This window comes from Macaca fascicularis, chromosome 7 (assembly GCF_037993035.2).
Source record: "Macaca fascicularis isolate 582-1 chromosome 7, T2T-MFA8v1.1".
Lineage (NCBI taxonomy): Eukaryota > Metazoa > Chordata > Mammalia > Primates > Cercopithecidae > Macaca > Macaca fascicularis.
Genome location: NC_088381.1, coordinates 35,666,971 through 35,685,357, shown reverse-complemented (window position 1 = coordinate 35,685,357; position 18,387 = coordinate 35,666,971). Strand labels below are relative to the sequence as shown.

The 18,387-nt window shown below is 44.4% G+C and overlaps 2 protein-coding genes across 2 annotated transcripts in view; one reads left to right on the top strand and one right to left on the bottom strand.

Annotated features, from left to right (window-relative positions):
• MYO1E (myosin IE) overlaps positions 1-18,387 on the top strand; it is a 240,056-nt gene that overhangs the window by 166,457 nt on the left and 55,212 nt on the right. Inside the window, exons 15-17 of the mRNA XM_045395539.2 lie at positions 3,133-3,218; positions 6,223-6,304; positions 13,677-13,783. Of these exons, the coding sequence (XP_045251474.2) occupies positions 3,133-3,218; positions 6,223-6,304; positions 13,677-13,783 (275 nt within the window). The remainder of the gene's footprint in view (positions 1-3,132; positions 3,219-6,222; positions 6,305-13,676; positions 13,784-18,387) is intronic.
• On the bottom strand, positions 287-3,065 carry LDHAL6B (lactate dehydrogenase A like 6B). Its single transcript, XM_045395540.3, has one exon. The coding sequence runs from the start codon at positions 1,765-1,767 to the stop codon at positions 508-510; it is 1,260 nt and encodes a 419-aa protein (XP_045251475.3). The 5' UTR covers positions 1,768-3,065; the 3' UTR covers positions 287-507.

The window sequence follows — 18,387 nt, the reverse complement described above, 5'->3', positions numbered from 1 at the left end:
TGAAGCAAATCATATGCCTCGCCGTATTTTATTCATTCAACAAATAGAACTTATTGACTATCAAAAGAAGCAAAACAAAAGATTGTATATACTACTGCATATTTTTTTTGTATGTACATACTTTTATTTTTATACTGTAGAAATGAACATAGGTGTAAGACAGCAAGAATGAAAGAAATAGCATATATCTAATGAAAAGACTCAGAATTTCTAGAACACAATAAATACCTACATCCTACTTTTTGGGAACCAAATGCTAACAACATGTATATAACAAGGCAAGTGCTGTTACATCAGAGGTACCAAAAACACTTAGGAATTGTAAATAAGTATCATCCAGCACGTGGATGCTAAATAAAAGAGCTGGAGGACTAAATAAATAGGAAAGTCACTCTACCTACTTTCCTGTTTCCATCTTTTAGGAATTCAAGTTTATTCAAAATTTCGTTATATAATCCTGTATCTGTGATCTCTTCAATAATTTCGGAATGGTAGTTTTAGACAACTTTAAATCTTGAGCTCCTTCTGAATTTCCCAAAGTGTTTTTGCACTTTTTTTCAGACGGTCCTCTTCTTCAGGGGTCAGCTTTATCTTTATAAGATGGGTAATACCATTCTCTCCCAGGATACAAGGAATACTGAGGAATACTTCTTCATCTATTCCATAGAGGCCCTTAATTATGGTGGAAACTGGATGTGTTCTCCTAAGATTCTTCAAAATACTTTCTGTTAAATCAGCCACAGATAGGCCAATGGCCCAAGAAGTATAACCTTTCATTTTAATAATCTCATAGGCAGTAGCAATCACTTCTTCGTGGACATTTTTCCATTGCTCAGGATCTTTATCAGTTCCTATATCAGAGTTCAGGTCCTTCAAAGGGACACCAGCTATGTTCACTCCACTCCACACAGGAACACTTGAGTCTCCGTGCTCTCCGAGGATCCATCCATGGCAGCTTTCAGAATGGATACCAAGCTTTTGTCCAATCAAGAAACGAAAACGAGCAGTATCCAGGTTACAGCCGCTTCCAATAACACGGTTTTTGGGAAATGCACTCAGCTTCCAAGCTACATAACTTAAGATATCCACTGGATTGGAAACAATAATCAGTTTGCAGTGGGGACTATGCTGGACAATATTGGAAATCATTAACTTGAAGAGGGCCACATTTCGCTGCACTAAATTAAGGCGCGTTTCTCCCTTTTCTTGGCGTGCACCTGCTGTGATAATCACTAGGTTGGAGTTTGCGGTGACAAAGTAATCTTTGCTACAAACAATATTTGGCATTTTCGTGAAAGAGCTGCCATGTTGAAGATCCATCGTCTCACCCTTCAGTTTGCCTTCATCAAGATCCACAAGGGCAAGTTCATCGATCAAGCCTTTTAATAAGATGCTGATAGCGCAGGCCATGCCCACCGATCCAGTTCCTATGATGGAGACCTTACTGTGATGAACGGGCTCCTCAGAAGTGAAGCGCTCAATAAGCTCACTCTTCACAGTCGCCATCTTGCTCACGGAGGTGAAGCGCCAGGCGCCCTTGAGTGGGATGCGCGCTGCCTGACGGGGACACAGGGCCATCTTCAGGCACAGGAAATTCGCTCCCACCGAGCTCACTCTCTGGCTGGCCCGCACAAGAGGCACAGTCCAACTCATGGCTGCTCGCTCAAGAAGTGGAGAGAGAGAAACGGCAAAAAGCTGCTGACCAGAACGTTGAGACACCAAGAGAGCCGTTGGCAGGACCTTCAGCCCTCTACTGCGGGTGCGCATGACCCGCCTCCTGGCCCTCTACTGCGGCTGCGCGGGCCTTTCCAGCGTCTCCGACACGTGCTTTCCGTGGGTGCTCAGACTAACGGTGAAGGGCTGCTTCTCTACCAAGTGATTTCTGGAGTTCGTTTTACAAAGAGTGTTCTCATCAATAGTTGACATGCTGAAGAAGCTAACCCAGATCCCTGGGATTACTAGTTTTTTATTTTTAGTATGAGTGCCAAGGAAAAATGCTTCTATTATCTACAGATGAAAATAAGGTTACGTTTTCTGAACCATGACCCTGCCGGGAAGGATAGGGCGCTGTGCGTTGCGTACCGGTGGCTGCCTGCACCATCTCCCAGTGTCCGAGAAGTGGGCTCCTGCTTTCTGGTCTATGGCGCTGGAGGCCTATTTTGAAAGGATCCCGCTGCCTTGGTGCCAGTCCTGGCCAGGACCCGCACTGGGACAGTCAACTGAAGCTTGAGCAGGGTAGGGGCCAGCTGGGAGTCACTCCAGCACTAAATCTCACCATACTACTGCATATTTTTGGAACATGAATCACCCTGCTACATATATTAGCTGCTGAAGAAATAGATTTTCGTCTTGCCTCTTGCTGGAATCACAGACTGGCATTCCTTGTCTCCCCATGCCGACTGGGAGTATAAATCAAGGCCCAGAGTTCACTTTTGGTGTTTGTTCTCATACAACCCATGAGTATTGGGTGCCTAGTGGGTGCCAGGCTGTGTGGGGCTGCAGATGATAAAAAAGTAATTTGAGGTCATGGTCTTGGGGACTTCCTGGTCCTATGGAAATCCCCTGGTCTCATCCATCATCCCAGCTGACCTCTTGTTAAACAGAGTATCTGAGCATGAGTTTCTGGCCAGATTGGTGCAAATTTGATACCGCTTCTGGGAGAAATTGCAAAGCCTCAGATGACATGGCTCATTGCAATGAATTACTGAGCATGAGGGGCTTCACTTTTGCTCTGTCTTAGCTAAAATTTAGGAAAGAATTGAGTTTGTCATTTAGACACCCCTATGAATCCACTGAAAAAGGGGTGTGGGGCCTTGAGAGCTGGAGTTCTGATTATGGATCACCTGGGCCATCCAGGCAGGCAGATACTCATCAGCATCTGCAGGTCATCCCCGCTAAGTCAGCTAACAAGTAAGACATGCACAACCTTCCTGTGACAGTGCACAATGAAATCCCAAATGCAACATCTGGAAATCCACACGTTGTGGTGAGGATAGCCATGGCAACTTGGGTTTTTTGTTTGGTGAAATTAGACTTTTTGTTCAATAAACGATTTTGTTCGATGAATCACATTTTGTTCGATGAAATTACATTTTGTTCAATGAAATTAGATTTCTTTCCGTTCTTGGCCAGGTATCCTATGACATGGATGGCTTTTGTGAAAGGAACCGGGATGTGCTTTTTATGGATCTCATCGAGCTTATGCAGAGCAGTGAGCTGTAAGTATGTTTTGCCATAGCTGACAGGGGATATAGGTTTGATGAAATTTTCAATATGAAAACAAACTTATGAGCTGGGTGTGGTAGTGTGCTCCTATAGTCCCAGCGACTCGGGAGGCTGAGGCAGGAGGATCACTTGATCCTAGGAGTTTGAGGCTGCAGTGAGCTATGATCACTCCTATGAATAGCCACTGCCCTCCAGCCAGGCAACATAGGAATACCGTGTCTCTAATAAAGAAAAAACAAAAACAAAACAAAACACCTGTGATGTTTAGTGGTTAGGATTTTGTTCCTTCGTGCTATTGGGTCTGGATTATTATTGATCTATTTGGTTTCTCAAAATAGCTTTCTTTTCTCTATATCAGTCTGTCCCTTTTATGTCCCTAACACTTCATGCACCCAAATTCCAAGTGCCATCTACAGGTCCTTGAGGGCATCAGACTTTCTACCTTTCAATACTATTATCAGGGAGAAGTGAGTCCACTGGCTTTGGATTGGGATGGCCATTTCTGACCATTTAAGAGTGGAACAGTCTGGTTCTATGACATTTTGCCCTTGAACTCTTCTTCATGGTCTTTGAATTTTTAAAGATGCTTAATGGCTTAGCAAGACCCACATTAACCAGAGTCCCTGAAGTACTTAAGAAATGCTTGAGAAGTCTGGGAGGGACAACTAAAGAAGGGGTGACTCAGAGATCCATTTTAACTCCCAAGACCCTGTTTCAGCTATAGGGGTAGAACAGTGGGGGTATCCCCCTTGCACACTGCTAGAACTGTCAGGACCACCTCTGCCTTCCTCCCCTCTTCCCTGAAAAGGTTCTCAAGATCCTGGATAACACATAAGAAGATGTAATTTACATGAGCAGGTCCATGCTTGCAAGGCAAGGCCCATGCATGCCAGATCTAACAATTTCTAGAGCTTATTTCAAGTAAGAGCTGCCCTTCTGGTCTCTATTACTTAAGCTGTCACAACAGCAAGGCCAGTTCCTCTAATCAACAGCAGCGAGCCTGATAATTTCCTAATAAAGGACTGACTGCAATGAAGGCAAAGCAAGAGTTTCCTTTTCAGGCCCTGGACAGCTGTTCTGCTCCATTTAATTCTCTCTCTGTCGCTCCTTGCCCCTCCTCACCCTCTGCTCTCCATCTCTGCCCTTCTTTGCAGTCACACCACCATTTTTGAGATTTTGCATTTCTTTTTATTCACAACATACAAAATCGATCGGTTCTTCTCTGAGATGGTTAGGTAAGCCACAAGTCCTGGCTTGTGGGTTTTATGGCAGTCAGGTGCAGACTTGCTTCCAGAGATTGTTTTTAAAAACTTATTAAAATTCCTGCCAAGTTTAAGAGCTATTATTGCTTCCATATAAACTGCTGTCGTATAGACATGGCCTATTATTTTATAAACACATTTGATGTCAAAATCTGTAGTCGTGTCTGGTCAAGTTAAAAGTAGATTGCTGGGGAGACTTCCTGGAACATTCAAGATGCCCAAAAAGTCATTGAGGAGGAAGTGAGTTTGAATTTGAATGTCAGATTGCTAATTTACGTGGATCCCGTCATTCACCCAGTCAGCAAATATATATTATGGACCAACTGTGTACCATGCTATGCTTCAGACACACCAGGGACACTAAGATGAGGAAGGCATTGTCCCTGTCCTATTGCTAGTGAGGCAGACGTGAAAACACATGCAGCTCAAATAACACCACTAATGAAAGTATATACAGGCCGGGCACGGTGGCTCACGCCTGTAATCACAGCACTTTGGGAGGCCAGGGCAGGTGGATCACGAGGTCAAGAAATCGAGACCATCCTGGCCAACATGGTGAAACCCTGTCTCTACTAATAATACAAAAATTAGCTGTGTGTGATGGTGTGCGCTTGTAGTCCCAGCTACTCAGGAGGTTGAGGCAGGAGAATCTCTTGCACCTGGGAGGCAGAGGTTGCAGTGAGCCAAGATCACGCCACTGCACTCCAGCCTGGCGATAGAGTGAGACTTTGTCTCAAAAAAAAAAAAAAAAAAGAAAGAAAGTATATTCAGGAGGCAAAGTGCTTGTGATTTGTTACTGCTCCACTTAAAATTGCTCATACTCAAAAGCAGTTTGTCAGGGTTTTCTGTGTAGAGCTGGGAACAGTGTGCTACTGGCATCTGGTGAACAGAGACCATGGATGCTGCTAAATATTCCACAATATGTAGAAGAGGCCCCCTCCTTAGCCCCCAACAAAGAATTATTCAGCCGCAGATACCAGTGGTGCCCAGGCTCAGAAACTGCTCTAGAGCAAAGCAGCATCTGCACTGAATCCAGATATTTCATATAATTCCCTGAGTTCTGGTCTAGCTTGCTTGTGTTAACAAACACATGCTGGCCAGGCGCAGTGCCTCACGCCTGTAGTCCCAACACTTCCAGAGGCTGAGGCAGTAACACCTCTTGAGCCCAGTTGTTTGAGACCAGCCTGGGAAACATGGCAAAACCCATCTCTATAGAAAATACAAGAATTAGCTGGATGTGGTGGCACCTGCCTATAGTCCCAGTCACTCAGGAGGCTGAGGTGGGAAGATGGCTTGAGCCTGGGAGGTCGAGGCTGCAGTGAGCCATGATTGAACCCCTGCAGTCCGGCCTGGGCAACAGAGCGAGACCTTGTCTCAAAAACAAAAGAAAACGAAAACCTGAAATCCCCTACTGACCTCCCTCCGTTATGTTCTACTGTCAAGATATACCTCAATTCCTGTGACTAGGGACGTTGGAAAGCAACGTTTTAAAATTTATTTTGCAGTCTTTGATTCCAAGTTGCTTATATCTTAGAATTCTTTCCTTTCATGTCTTTCGTCCATCGTTCATTTCCCCAAGTCACATCTTGATGGCCTGTGCTGTGAGTCAGATGGCTTTTCTGTAGCCAAGGTTATGTGCCTGGGGACGGCCCTCCACCCCATCCTCTAAAAAGGCAGGCTTTCAGACCCCAAGGTACTTACAGATTGCTAATTCATTCTCTTTCTCCTTTTCCAGGCCTTTCATAAAGTCTTTATTTCCGGAAAATCTGCAAGCTGACAAGAAAGGGCGCCCAACTACTGCCGGAAGCAAAATAAAGGTTAGTTCTATTTTAGGAAATTTATAGATTCTTAAAAGGGCTAGGGCTTCCTAGGAGTCAGGAACTGCACCCCTGGGCCAGGATACGAGGTCAGCGAGATGTGAGGAGATGGTTACAGAAGATGCTCAGAAGTAATGTCGCTGCTTGTTAAAAGGTTCCAGGACGCAAGCTGAATTTGACTTGGCTGTACCAAAATCTTAAATGGTTTAAGTACCTCATAGCTTAATAGTCAGCAGCTGATAATCAGCTACTTTCTAAGAGAAAATGGCTTTATACAGAATCTGGAAGAATTTATGTTAAACTATCAGGGAAATGTTGTGGTTCGGAGCCATGTTTTGGATATTGATAACAGTTTTCCAGGCCAAGCCCAAAAACCTGCCAGTTATGGAACGTTACTTGCCAGAAATTCTACTTGGTCTTTTAGGGGCAATTTATACGTCCCTCCTCACTGGGCCCTGCAGGCCTTTCCTTGCTGGGAATTGAAGACACATCTGGCCACATGGTGTCTCAAAGTCTGAAGGAAATCTTACAGTGTTTCTCAGAAAGTAGGTAGGGTTCTGTGGTACCTGAGCCATTGTGTGGCAAAATTCGTTGTCCCTAATTACACTCTGAATTAAGAGTTTGTGGGCCGGGCGCAGTGGCTCATGCCTGTAATCCCAGCACTTTGGGAGGCCCAGGCAGGCGGATCACCTGAGGTCGGGAATTCAAGACCAGCCTGACCAACATGGAGAGGAGAAACCCTGTCTCTACTAAAAATACAAAATTAGCCAAGCGTGGTGGTGGGCGCCTGTAATCCCAGCTACTCAGGAGGCTGAGGCAGGAGAATCACTTGAGCCCGGGAGGCAGAGGTTGCAGTGAGCCAAGATAGCGCCATTGCACTCCAGCTTGGGCAAGAAGAGTGAAACTCTGTCTCAAAAAAAAAAAGTCTGTGTCAGCCACATGTAGTGGTTCAGGCCTGTAATCCCAACACTTTTGGAGGCCAAGGAGGGAGGATTACTTGATCCCAGGAGTTTGAGACCAACCTGTGCGACATAATGAGAACCCCATCTCTACTAAAAATAAAAATTAAGTGTGGTGGCTCACACCTATGCTCTTAGCTACTTGGGAGGCTGAGGCAGGAGAATCACTTTAGTCAAGGAAGTCAAAGCTACAGTGAGCTGTGATTGCCCCAGTCTGGGGGACAGAACGAGACCCTATCTCAAAAAAAAAAAAAAAAAAATTGTTTTTGTCATTGTGTCACACACACTTAATCTTGTAACTCTAAGAAATATTCACTAAGCTATTTTTTAAAATCATGCTGGTTAAGAATAATTTTTTTAAAAAATTATACCAGCTAAATACTTCCTCAGTTTTTCAATCAAAGGAATGGTTGAGTGACAGCAGGGCTTTGAGTTTGCTTGCCTGTGTTTGAATCTCAGCTCTGGCTTTTCCTCGCTGTGTGCTTGCCAAGGTGTTACTTATGCTCTCAGTGCCCTCACCGCTTCCCTGTAAAATGGAGATATTGGTGTCTATCTTAAGAGATTACTGTGATGCTTCAGCTTCGTAATTCATCGGAAGCATGTAACGCAGTGCCTAAGGCATACTGAACACAAGATGTATATATGTGCTCTGACTACATTCTTCCCCTTTAGCCCCATTCCTATATCACCGTTGTTGGTCTCTGCTTAATTGTTGCTTTTTCCTTTTTTGTAAAGTTGGGTTCTCACAATGTCACCCAGGCTGGTCTTGAACTCCCGGGCTCAAGCAATCCTCCCGCCTCAGCCTCCCAAAGTGCTGGGATTACAGGTGCTGCAAGCAACCGAGTCCAACCTGGGCTTTCAGCTGTAGGGTAGAGCCCTCTGAGTGTCAAGAACATCATATTGAAAGAACTAGAGAAATTTAGTAGCCCCAGGACAGCCACTGGGTTAGGCTCACTGGAGCAGAAAGCTGAAGGCAGAAAACAGATGAAATTCTCATGAGGCCCAGATATTACTGTCTGTGTGAAGTTTCTGACTCATGCCTTTACTGCAAAGTGCTGGATAAGGATTAACTCTGGGCTGGAAAATCGAGTCATAAGACTGTCACATTCAGATCCAAGGGGCCCGGATCATCCAGGTTATGATGACTCATTTCCAAGTGGTCTGGATTATTCTCTATAAAAAGGAGAGCAAGGGTAGGGACACTTTTTTCCTCCTTGAAGATTTGTCCCCTTTCTTTTCCTTCATATGCTTGTCTGGTTGAAGGTTCAAAGTGCCATCATTGTGTGGGGTGTTTCCAAAATGTTTAGGTTTACAAGTCTCAGGCCCTTTTCTAGGGAGGTCAAGCTGAAGTCAGCCAGTTTACCTAAAGAGAGTACAGCATGTTTTCCCACCTCCAGGCACACTCTCCTCGGTGGATGTTGTGACCTCTGTCTGCCTGGCTGTCTGCCTCCACATAGGAATAAAAGTTTCTCCCAGTACCTCTTACAGCTACAAAGCCATGGCCCAATCTCCGATACATTCCATATCCACAGTATTTTGCAGACATCACTGTCATCTTAACAATATCCCTGAGGCATAAGCATTTAAAAGGGTTCTGAGTTCCTTGAAAAAAAAATTAAACTGGTATTCAAGGTCATCGTAGTGTTATATATTTCATTATCTTGTAATTATTTAAACATGTAAACTGATTTGCAGGATTTAACGAATATTCATTTGATGGGAACTCTTATTATCTTGATTATAAATAAAAGTATAAATATAGTAATATTTAATAGCACTTGATTTTGAGGTTTTACTTAATTCGATATTGTTGTGTCTGGAAGGGACCACTACAGGTTGAGCATCCCAAATCCTGAAATGCTCCAACGAGCATTTCCTTTGAGCATCATGTTGGTGCTCAAAAAGTTTCAAATTTTGGAGCATTTTGGATTTCAGCTTTTCAGATTCGGGATACTCTACTATAAAGTATAATGCAGGCCGGGCACGGTGGCTCATGGCCACCTAGCACTTTGGGAGGCCAATGTGGGTGGATCATTTCAGGCCAGTCTGGCCAACATGGTGAAACCCCATCTCTACTACATATACAAAAATTAGGCCGGGCGCAGTGGCTCACGCCTGTAATCCCAGCACTTTGGGAGGCCGAGGCAGGCGGATCACGAGGTCAGGTGATCAAGACCATCCTGGCTAACACGGTGAAACCCCGTCTCTACTAAAAATACAAAAAACTTAGCCGGGTGTGGTCGCGGGCACCTGTAGTCCCAGCTACTCGGGAGGCTGAGGCAGGAGAATGGCGTGAACCTGGGAGGCAGAGCTTGCAGTGAGCCAAGATTGCGCCACTGCACTCCAGCCTGGGCGACAGAGCGAGACTCCGTCTCAAAAAAAAAAAAAAAAAAAATTAGCTGGGCATGGTGGAGGGCGCCTATAATCCCAGCTACTCAGGAGGCTGAGGCAGGAGAATCACTTGAGCCCAGGAGATGGAGGTTGCCGTGAGCCGAGATTGTGCCATTGATGTGTCAGCCTGGGCGACAGAGCGAGACTCCGTCTCAAAAAATGAAAGAAAGTATAATGCCAATATTCCAAAATCTGAAAAAATCCAAAATCCAAAACACTTCTGGTCCCAAGCATTTCGGATAAGGAATACTGGTCCCATATTTAAATTAGAGTGAAAGATTTTTTTTTTTTTTTTTTTTTTTTTTTTTTTGAGACGGAGTCTCACTGTGTCTCCCAGGCTGGAGTGCAGTGGCGTGATCTCGGCTCACTGCAAGCTCCGCCTCCCGGGTTCACGCCATTCTCCCGCCTCAGCCTCCCAAGTAGCTGAGACTACAGGCGCCCGCCACCACGCCCGGCTAGTTTTTTGTATTTTTAGTAGAGACGGGGTTTCACCATGTTAGCCAGGATAGTCTCGATCTCCTGACCTCGTGATCCACCCGCCTCGGCCTCCCAAAGTGCTGGGATTACAGGCTTGAGCCACCGCACCCGGCCTAGAGTGAAAGATTGATGGTACAGAGAAACAGAATCAAGCCCAGAGGTGGCAAAGACGGACTGGTTACAGCTTTACCTGAGTGCAGCTGGAGCTGTAAGGGACATGACACAGGAGGTGTAGGCATCATGTAGGTGATTGGATTGGTTGGGGATTTTTTTGGTTTGTTTTTTGTTTTTGTTTTTTATGTGTGTGTGTGAAATGGAGGCTTGCTCTGTCACCCAGGCTGAAGTACAGCGATGTGATCTTGGCTCACTGCAACCTCCGCCTCCCAGATTCAAGCGATCCTCCTGCCTCAGCCTCCAAAGTGGCTGGACTACAGGCGGCACCACCATACCTGGCTAATTTTTGGGTTTTTTTTTTTTTTAGTAGAGATGAGTTTTCACCATGTTGGCCAGGCTGGTCTCAAACTCCTGACTTCAATTGATCCGCCTGTCTCAGCCCCACAAAGTGCTGAGATTACAGGAGTGAGCCATTGCACCTGGCCTGATTGTTTGTTTTTTAATGTCTATTTCAATCTCTAGATTAAATTAGAGGTCTTCTAGTTCAACCTACTTAGTTTACAGATAGAGAACTGAGGGCCAGAGAAATCTAGTGATTAGTCATGTAGCTTGCAAATAAAGGTGCCAGGACCCACAGTCAGGCCTGCTGTCATCTCTGAAGGTAGAAGAGGAGCTTTCACCCTAAGCCCTTTCTCACTGTGCTGTCTGTATATTTTAACACCTGCTTCTGTTGAGCAAGTGCTATTGGTGCCTTTCTGTCCTAACTCAGAGACCTTTCTTGGCTGGAATCAGAATTAAATTGAGTTACTGCTTCACAACCACCTCAGCAGACATCTTAAGTTGACCCAAGGCTGGGCACAGTTGTTCATACCTGTAATCTCAGCACTCTGGGAGGCCAAGGGGGGAAGATTGCTTGAGGCCAGGATTGGAGACCAGCCTGGGAAATATAGTGAGACCCCATCTCTACAAAAACATTTTTTTAAAAATTAGCTGGGTGTGGTGGCATGTGCTTCCAGTCCCAGGTTACACAGAGGGCTTAAGTGGAAGGATCATTTGAGCTTGGGTGGCCTAGGCTGCAGTGATCTGTGATCATGCCACTCTACTCCATCCTGGACAACAGAGCAAGATCGTGTTTCAAAAATTAAAAATAAATAAATAAAGTTGACCCATGGCTATTGAAATGCAGGATAATTTTGATGGTTAAGATGTATTTCTATTTGCTGAAATTATTCACAGCCTGGTGGCTTCTGTCTAACCCTACCTCTCCCAGTTAATTCCTTTTATATCACACTAAAAGATCCCATCTCTTTGTCAGCAAGGCAGGATAGCATTGTTGCCAAAGAACAGGCTTGGTAGCCTGTGGATGCCGGTTCAAGCTTTGCTTCTCTTGCATGCAGATTGTGTCATCTTGAGCAATACTTTGTTTCTTTAAGGCCCAGCTTTCTCATCTAAAAACAGGAATAATATTAAATAGTAGCTACCTCTTCAGGTTGTTGTGGGGCATAAATGAGATAATCCATGTATCTAATCCATGCTGCTAACTCAGTAAATGTTATCTGTCACTATTTTAGCTGGAGAGGAATATGGCAAGTGACTTATAAACTTAAGTCACACTTGCCTCTGTATGTTTTCTTATGCTGAGGTGAGAAAGAAGGAATGCTGTTAAATACTTAGGACAAAAGAGTTTGCCAAGTTATTCTTGGAAATTATAAATTGTAGGCCAGGCGCAGTGACTCACGCCTGTAATCCCAGCACTTTGGGAGGCCGAGGCAGGTGGATCACCTGAGGTCAGGAGTTCAAGACCAGCCTGACCAACATGGTGAAACCCCGTCTCTACTAAAATTACAAAAATTAGCTGGGCCTGGTGGCATGTGCCTGTAGTCCCAGCTACTCAGGAGGCTGAGGCAGGATAATCGCTTGAACCTGGGAGGCGGAGGTTGCAATAAGCTGAGACCACGCCACTGCACTCCACCCTGGGCCACAGAGTAAGACTCTGTCTCAAAAAAAAAAAAAAAAGTTGTAATTAAATACAAAACTAAAATCTAAAATAAAGTTTAAAAAATTAAGAATTTGGGGACTTTAAGAAAAAAAAGCTGTGTTATATTCAACTCTGCAGTCCCTCTCTGGCTCTACCTGATGTGTTGGAAAAATCATCAAATTTGTTGTCAATTGCAGTCTACATCATCAAAGAACATAAGAGACAATTTACTTTTTCATTATAGGACTTTGCTTTGATCATGCAACCTCTGCAGCCCTGTCTGTCCTCAATTTCAAGCATCGCAAAGAAAGCTATTTCCTGCACATCTAAACAGAGAATTTCATTCACCAATGAATATCTTGCTTTGAATATACTCAATAGTTTTTCTCAAGGGTTTCAGATTTCTGAAACCCATGAAAACAGAAAAGTCCTAATTGAGAGAGGGTTGTCTCTTGCAAGCAGATCCCTTCTGCTGACTTTGTAATGGTTTTCTGGCTTTGGAGGTCCCTTTTGGCTTTTTTCTTTTAGAGGTTTTCTCTCTTCATGCTGCTTTGCTTGGAAGTGGAGTTCGCATGTGTACCACATCCTTGGACCCACAGGGCGTGCTCAGCTGTGGGGTGGGAATGCTGATGTGAGCTCTACTCCCGTTTCTTCAAACAAAGGTTGAGATTCTCAGGGTTCAAAATACTTCGTAAGCAATTTCTGCTTTATGTGGCTTTTTCTGCTTGAATCCATTTATACTTTGGGTACCCAGCGCACAGGCATTAATAGATGGTTTTATATGGAATATTCTAGATTTGCGAAGAAGTGAGATATCAGCCACAGATAAAGTGTTCAGACTCCACAGGTTTTTAAATGGACATATTGAGGAAGAAACTGAATGAAATGGCATATCAAAAGTTTATAAATTCTCAAATTTTTATGAATCTCCAATTCTTTAACTATGAATTTTAATCACTTTAGCAAAGTGATTCTTCATTAGTTGGATTGCCAGAAAAGAGAATGTAGGGGATTTGATGATTTATCCTTACAAATAATTTTGGGGGCAAAAAGTTAATGAGAACAATATATCTTCAAAGGCCCTCTATCAGTCTAAAATGAACTTAGTTTGTTAACTGACATGCTTCACTGTACCACTTGAAAATCATGTTGTATGTGAAGATTTATTGGGATTTTTGCTTTTCGTTGTTGTTCTGTTTTCTTAACTGTATTAAAAATGCCTAGTTGCTTTTGAAGATTGAATTTCAAACCCATTTAGGAGTGATAAAGTCATCATAAAAGTCGGCAAAGCTTTCGGAAAGTTTAGTAGACCTGACTTAAGCTTAATGAGCAGATTGTCATGAAGATTAATTCCTAGCTATATATTTCTACAATAGAGTTTTACAAGCCTCCTTTGAAATTTGGTCTTCTGTAGAGAAAGTTCCGTGATGCTGATACTGCTCTTCCTTTCTAGAAACAAGCCAATGACCTCGTGAGCACCCTGATGAAATGTACGCCTCACTACATTCGCTGCATCAAGCCAAATGAAACCAAGAAGCCCAGAGACTGGGAGGAAAGCAGGTATAGGGGGAAACCAGCTTAGGTGGGGCCGGGACCTTTTTCCCTCTGCTCCAGGTGAGCTGTCCTCCGTCACAGGCAGGAGCAGTGTCAGTTGCCCGCACATGTCTTTGTCGTGCTCTTGCGTCTTAACTTTTTCAGGACAAAGGCTATATACTGTTTCTCCTCTGTGTCATTTCCTAAAATGTTAGCAGTGCCATTCATTTCAGAATTAGCAGTTTGTAGTGTTGATCTTGGCTAGTCTGGGGGCAGATGGAAAAAAAACAAAACATAACCTCATACCGCAGAGTCACAATGGTTTTAAAATGAGTTTGAGGTTCTGTGTAGACATTCTTAGTACACCCAGCCCCTGATCGGACCCACAGGATGTGGCCTAGAATGCTTAGCTTGGGGTGGAAAGTGAAGGGCGGAAGACCTGGTAGAAATACGGTCCGGCATTTGCTATGCCTCATGAAGACACCGGGACACGCTGGAGGCTCTGGCATTCCCCCTAAGCACCGTGCTGATGAGCAGAACGACTCTGGGAGGAAAGATGTCAAAGGGAAGATGTCAAAGGGAAATGTGGAGCACAAGAATTCAGCGAGCCCTTTCTGCCCTGACTTCCAAGGAAACCCTCCCACAACTAGCATTTAGGGAAGTGACCTGGGCAGGAGGAAATGGCGGCATTGAGTAGGAGGCTAGAGGGTGTGAATTTTGTGGCCCACTGGGGGACCCAGACACACATTGTTCAGAGGCCTGATCCCACTGTCCATAGAAGCATGGGAAGGAGGGCTGGAGAGACGCTTAAACTACAGAGAGGACCCCAGCCATCGTCACCTAATATCAGTCCCAGGATGGGAGCCTACTGGAATTGCTACCTCTTGTCTTCTCTCTTGGAGAAAAGAAGATAGGCTCTTTTAGGTGTCAAGTGAAGATCTCTAGGTTTAGGTTCCACGGGAAGACCAGGACTAAAATTCCTAGCTGCCAATTACCTCCTGCAAGGGATAGGTGTGGCCATTTTCCATCCTGCCCGCAAGATCCTAAACCATGGCAGACAGATGATACCTGATCCTTTAGAGGAAGAAACAGATCCATAGTAAGAAAAACACATAGGTCAAACATTTACTGTCTGAAAGTTCATTTTATTTAATACTGAATACTTCAGGGTACAGTCTAAGTCTTTTCTCTCCTCTGAAGAAGCCAGGCTGCGTGGATGTAGGAGCTGCCATGTTTTCAATCCACAACGTTTCTGAATAATCTCATCCATAGATGCATATTCTTAAGGATTTTTTTTTTTTTTTTGAGTCAGAGTCTTGTTGTGTCACCCAGACTGGAGTGCAGTGTCATGATCTTGGCTCACTGCAACCTCTGCCTCCCGGGTTCAAGCGATTCTCCCGCCTCAGCCTCTTGAGTAGCTGGGATTACAGGTGCCACCACTACGCCCGGCTACTTTTTGTATTTTTAGTAGAGATGGGGTTTCACCATCTTGACCAGGCTGGTCTTGAACTCCTGACCTCATGAGCCACCCTCCTCAGACTCCCAAAGTACTGGGATTACAGGCGTGAGCTCCCACCCCTGGCCCCTTAAGGCATCTTTTCCATTCAATCTCTGAAATTTTTCAATTTAATGTAGTCAGATTCCTTCTATAATATTGTCCATTAATGATATTCAGGCCCTGATGAGGAGCTCATACTTTCTAAAGTGACCAACTCTTCTTTGGTCAATTCTTACTTTAGGAGGCTGTACAGTCCTTCTCTAGTTCACTTTGAAAACATGCCATAAGAATCATTCTCGGCCGGGCGCAGTGGTTCATACCCGTAATCCCAGCACTTTGGGAGGCCGAGGCAGGCGGATCGCAAGGTCAGGAGATTGAGACCATCCTGGGTAACATGGTGAAACCCGTCTCCGATAAAAATACAAAAAGAAATTAGCTGGGCTTGGTAGCGGGTGCCTGTAGTCCCAGCTACTCGGGAGGCTGAGGCAGGAGAATGGCATGAATCCGGGAGGTGGAGCTTGCAGTGAGCCAAGATCGCACCACTGCACTCCAGCCTGGGTGACAGAGCGAGACTCCATCTGAAAAAAAAAAAAACAAAAACAAAAAAAAATCATTCTCGTCACTTTGCCACTGGACAGCTTTTCTGTTAGTTCGAGGTGACCATCGTGTTTCCTTTGAATCTTCTCTTCTACAGGTTAATCCCTCTCAGTTCCCTCAACAGTTTCTCTGGGACATGAAATGTAAGCATTCCCCATCTGATCCCTTCTCTTGGATGTACTTAGTTTGGCCTCTGCTTTTGTGAAATGTGTAGCTCAGTTTCTCCTTTCAGACTAAGAGGGTAGCAGCATTGTCATCTCTTCCCGTCTAAAAATGTATTATGCTTACACCCAGGAGTTTTAGGCTGCAGTGAGCCATGATTGAGCCACTACACTCCAGCCCAGGTGATAGAGACCCCAAGTCAATCAATCAATCAGTCAATCAATCAAATAGAAAACATCTTGTTTTGCCCTCTTACGTTGGTTCCCAAACTTGAGCCTGCCTCAGAATCCCCAGGAGGCCTTGTTAAAGCTGAGATTTCTGGGCTCCATCCCGAGTTTCTGATGCAGTGAGTCTGAAGTGGGGCCCGTGCGTGTACATCTTTAAAATCTTGCAGGTGGTGGTGGTGATGATGGCCCAGGCATTGCACTTGGAGAATCACTGATCTAGAGCAAAGAACTAGACTGGGATTTGCAAGACCTGTGTCCTGGTACTGACATATCACTAAGTTGTTCGAGTGAGACTCTTCATCTCCTTAGCCCTCAGTTCCTTCCTTCTAAGAGGGTCCATCTAGAATAGGATCTCCTTCCGTCTGACAGAATGAAGGCTTCCAGACAGTGGCTGTCAGTCTGCCTCTGACTCTGTCACTTTTACACTCACCTCTTACACATACCCACACGTGCACATCCCACCCACGCATACATCCACATGTACACACACACACACACAATAGAACAGTGATATTAAATCAATACTCCAATATGATTACTCCAATCGAATCTTTAGTCAACCTTAGAAATACATTATGAGAGTCTTAGAAGCAGAGGTATTGCCAAAGGGGGTCTTAGCCCACCTTCCCCCATTTCAACCTCTATCCACCTGTCCTTCCCAGCAAATACTCTTAAATGAAAACATCTCACTTGCCCTACAAATGCAGTGCCTCCCCTAGCACACCATCCTGTACCGCACGTAGATAGTTCTGCTGAAAGCACCTCTAAAATAGAAATTTTGCAATAGCTGCTTGGAAGTTCACCAACGCTGATGCTGCCTTCTTGTAAAAATCCACCTTGATTCATTGGAATATCAGAAAATGGAGAAATTAAATGAGTGGTACATTTTATTCAGTAAATCCTCATAGGATGAGGATGGTATTTTCTCTTTTCTTTTTCTTTTTTTTTTTAATGATTCCCCTTCTTTGAATTGCAGCAAAAATTTTTATGACATGCATTCAGATAAACTGGTTTTAAGAAGTTCAAGGTACTAGTCGGTCGAGCATTGATTTATAATTCCAGTAAGATCGCTTTCTGGGATTCCACCCTTAATCCCGGTTTGGGTTTATTGTGTAACAGATGGTTTCACTCCATCAGTGAGTCAGGAGCGTTGGGGTCCGTGAAAGGGCAGTGTGCTTCACTGGCCAGGATTACACACCCAGTTGAAGCTCCTGGTGAAGAGGGTTACTCATCCCACAAGTTTATGGGGTATGGGGTTTTTCTTTTCCTGTTGCAAATGTGTTTTTGTTTGGGTTCTGGCAAGGTTGCTTGCCCTGGATTCTGAATTGCTGCCTTGCAGAGTTCTCTAGCCCTGATCGATTTGAGTAAACGGCCAGGGACAGTCTTGGAAAAAGACTCTCTCTGCAAGACGGAGTTGGCATAGCCTAGGGAACAACCGGGCACTGTCTGGCCGGTGACTGCTGAGGAGGTGACAGTGCTCCAGGAATATGCAAAAATCAACTTGTGTCCCTTTGGTGACCCCAAATTTTAAACATTACAGGACTTGCTAGACTGATTTCTACAAGAAAATTTCTTGATGGTGGAAGCTGTAATGAATGAAATAATGTTTTAACATGAGGAATACTCCTTCCTATGTGATTCATGGGAAAGGAACGTTTCTGCTTGAATTAATGGGTGATGCATTCCTGCCTCGAAAGCCTGGCGTGAAGCCAGTATTTATGAAAAGTACTTTGAAATGAGCAGAACCTTTAAATGAACAGCTCCATGCATTTTTCTCACTAGAGAAAAGGCCAATGGCGAGTTTTAGATTTGGAGGATGAGAGAAAGGAAAATTAATTATTTTTAATTTAATTACCTTTTAATTGACGTATTTCTTTCTCTCTCTCTCTCTCTGTCTCTCTCTGTCTCTGTCTGACTTATATGGGCAAAGGTGGATATTTAGTGCAGACGGGGTTTCACTGTGTTGGCCAGGCTGGTCTCGAACTTCTGACCTCATGATCCACCATCTCGGCCTCCCAAAGTGCTGGGATTACAAGCGTGAGCCACTGCGCCCGGCTTAACTCTTTGCGCATAGAGGCTTTTTAAAAGTTAATAATCTTAGAGGAATCAGCATTTCTGGCTCTTGGCTCTGTAAGACCCATCAAACT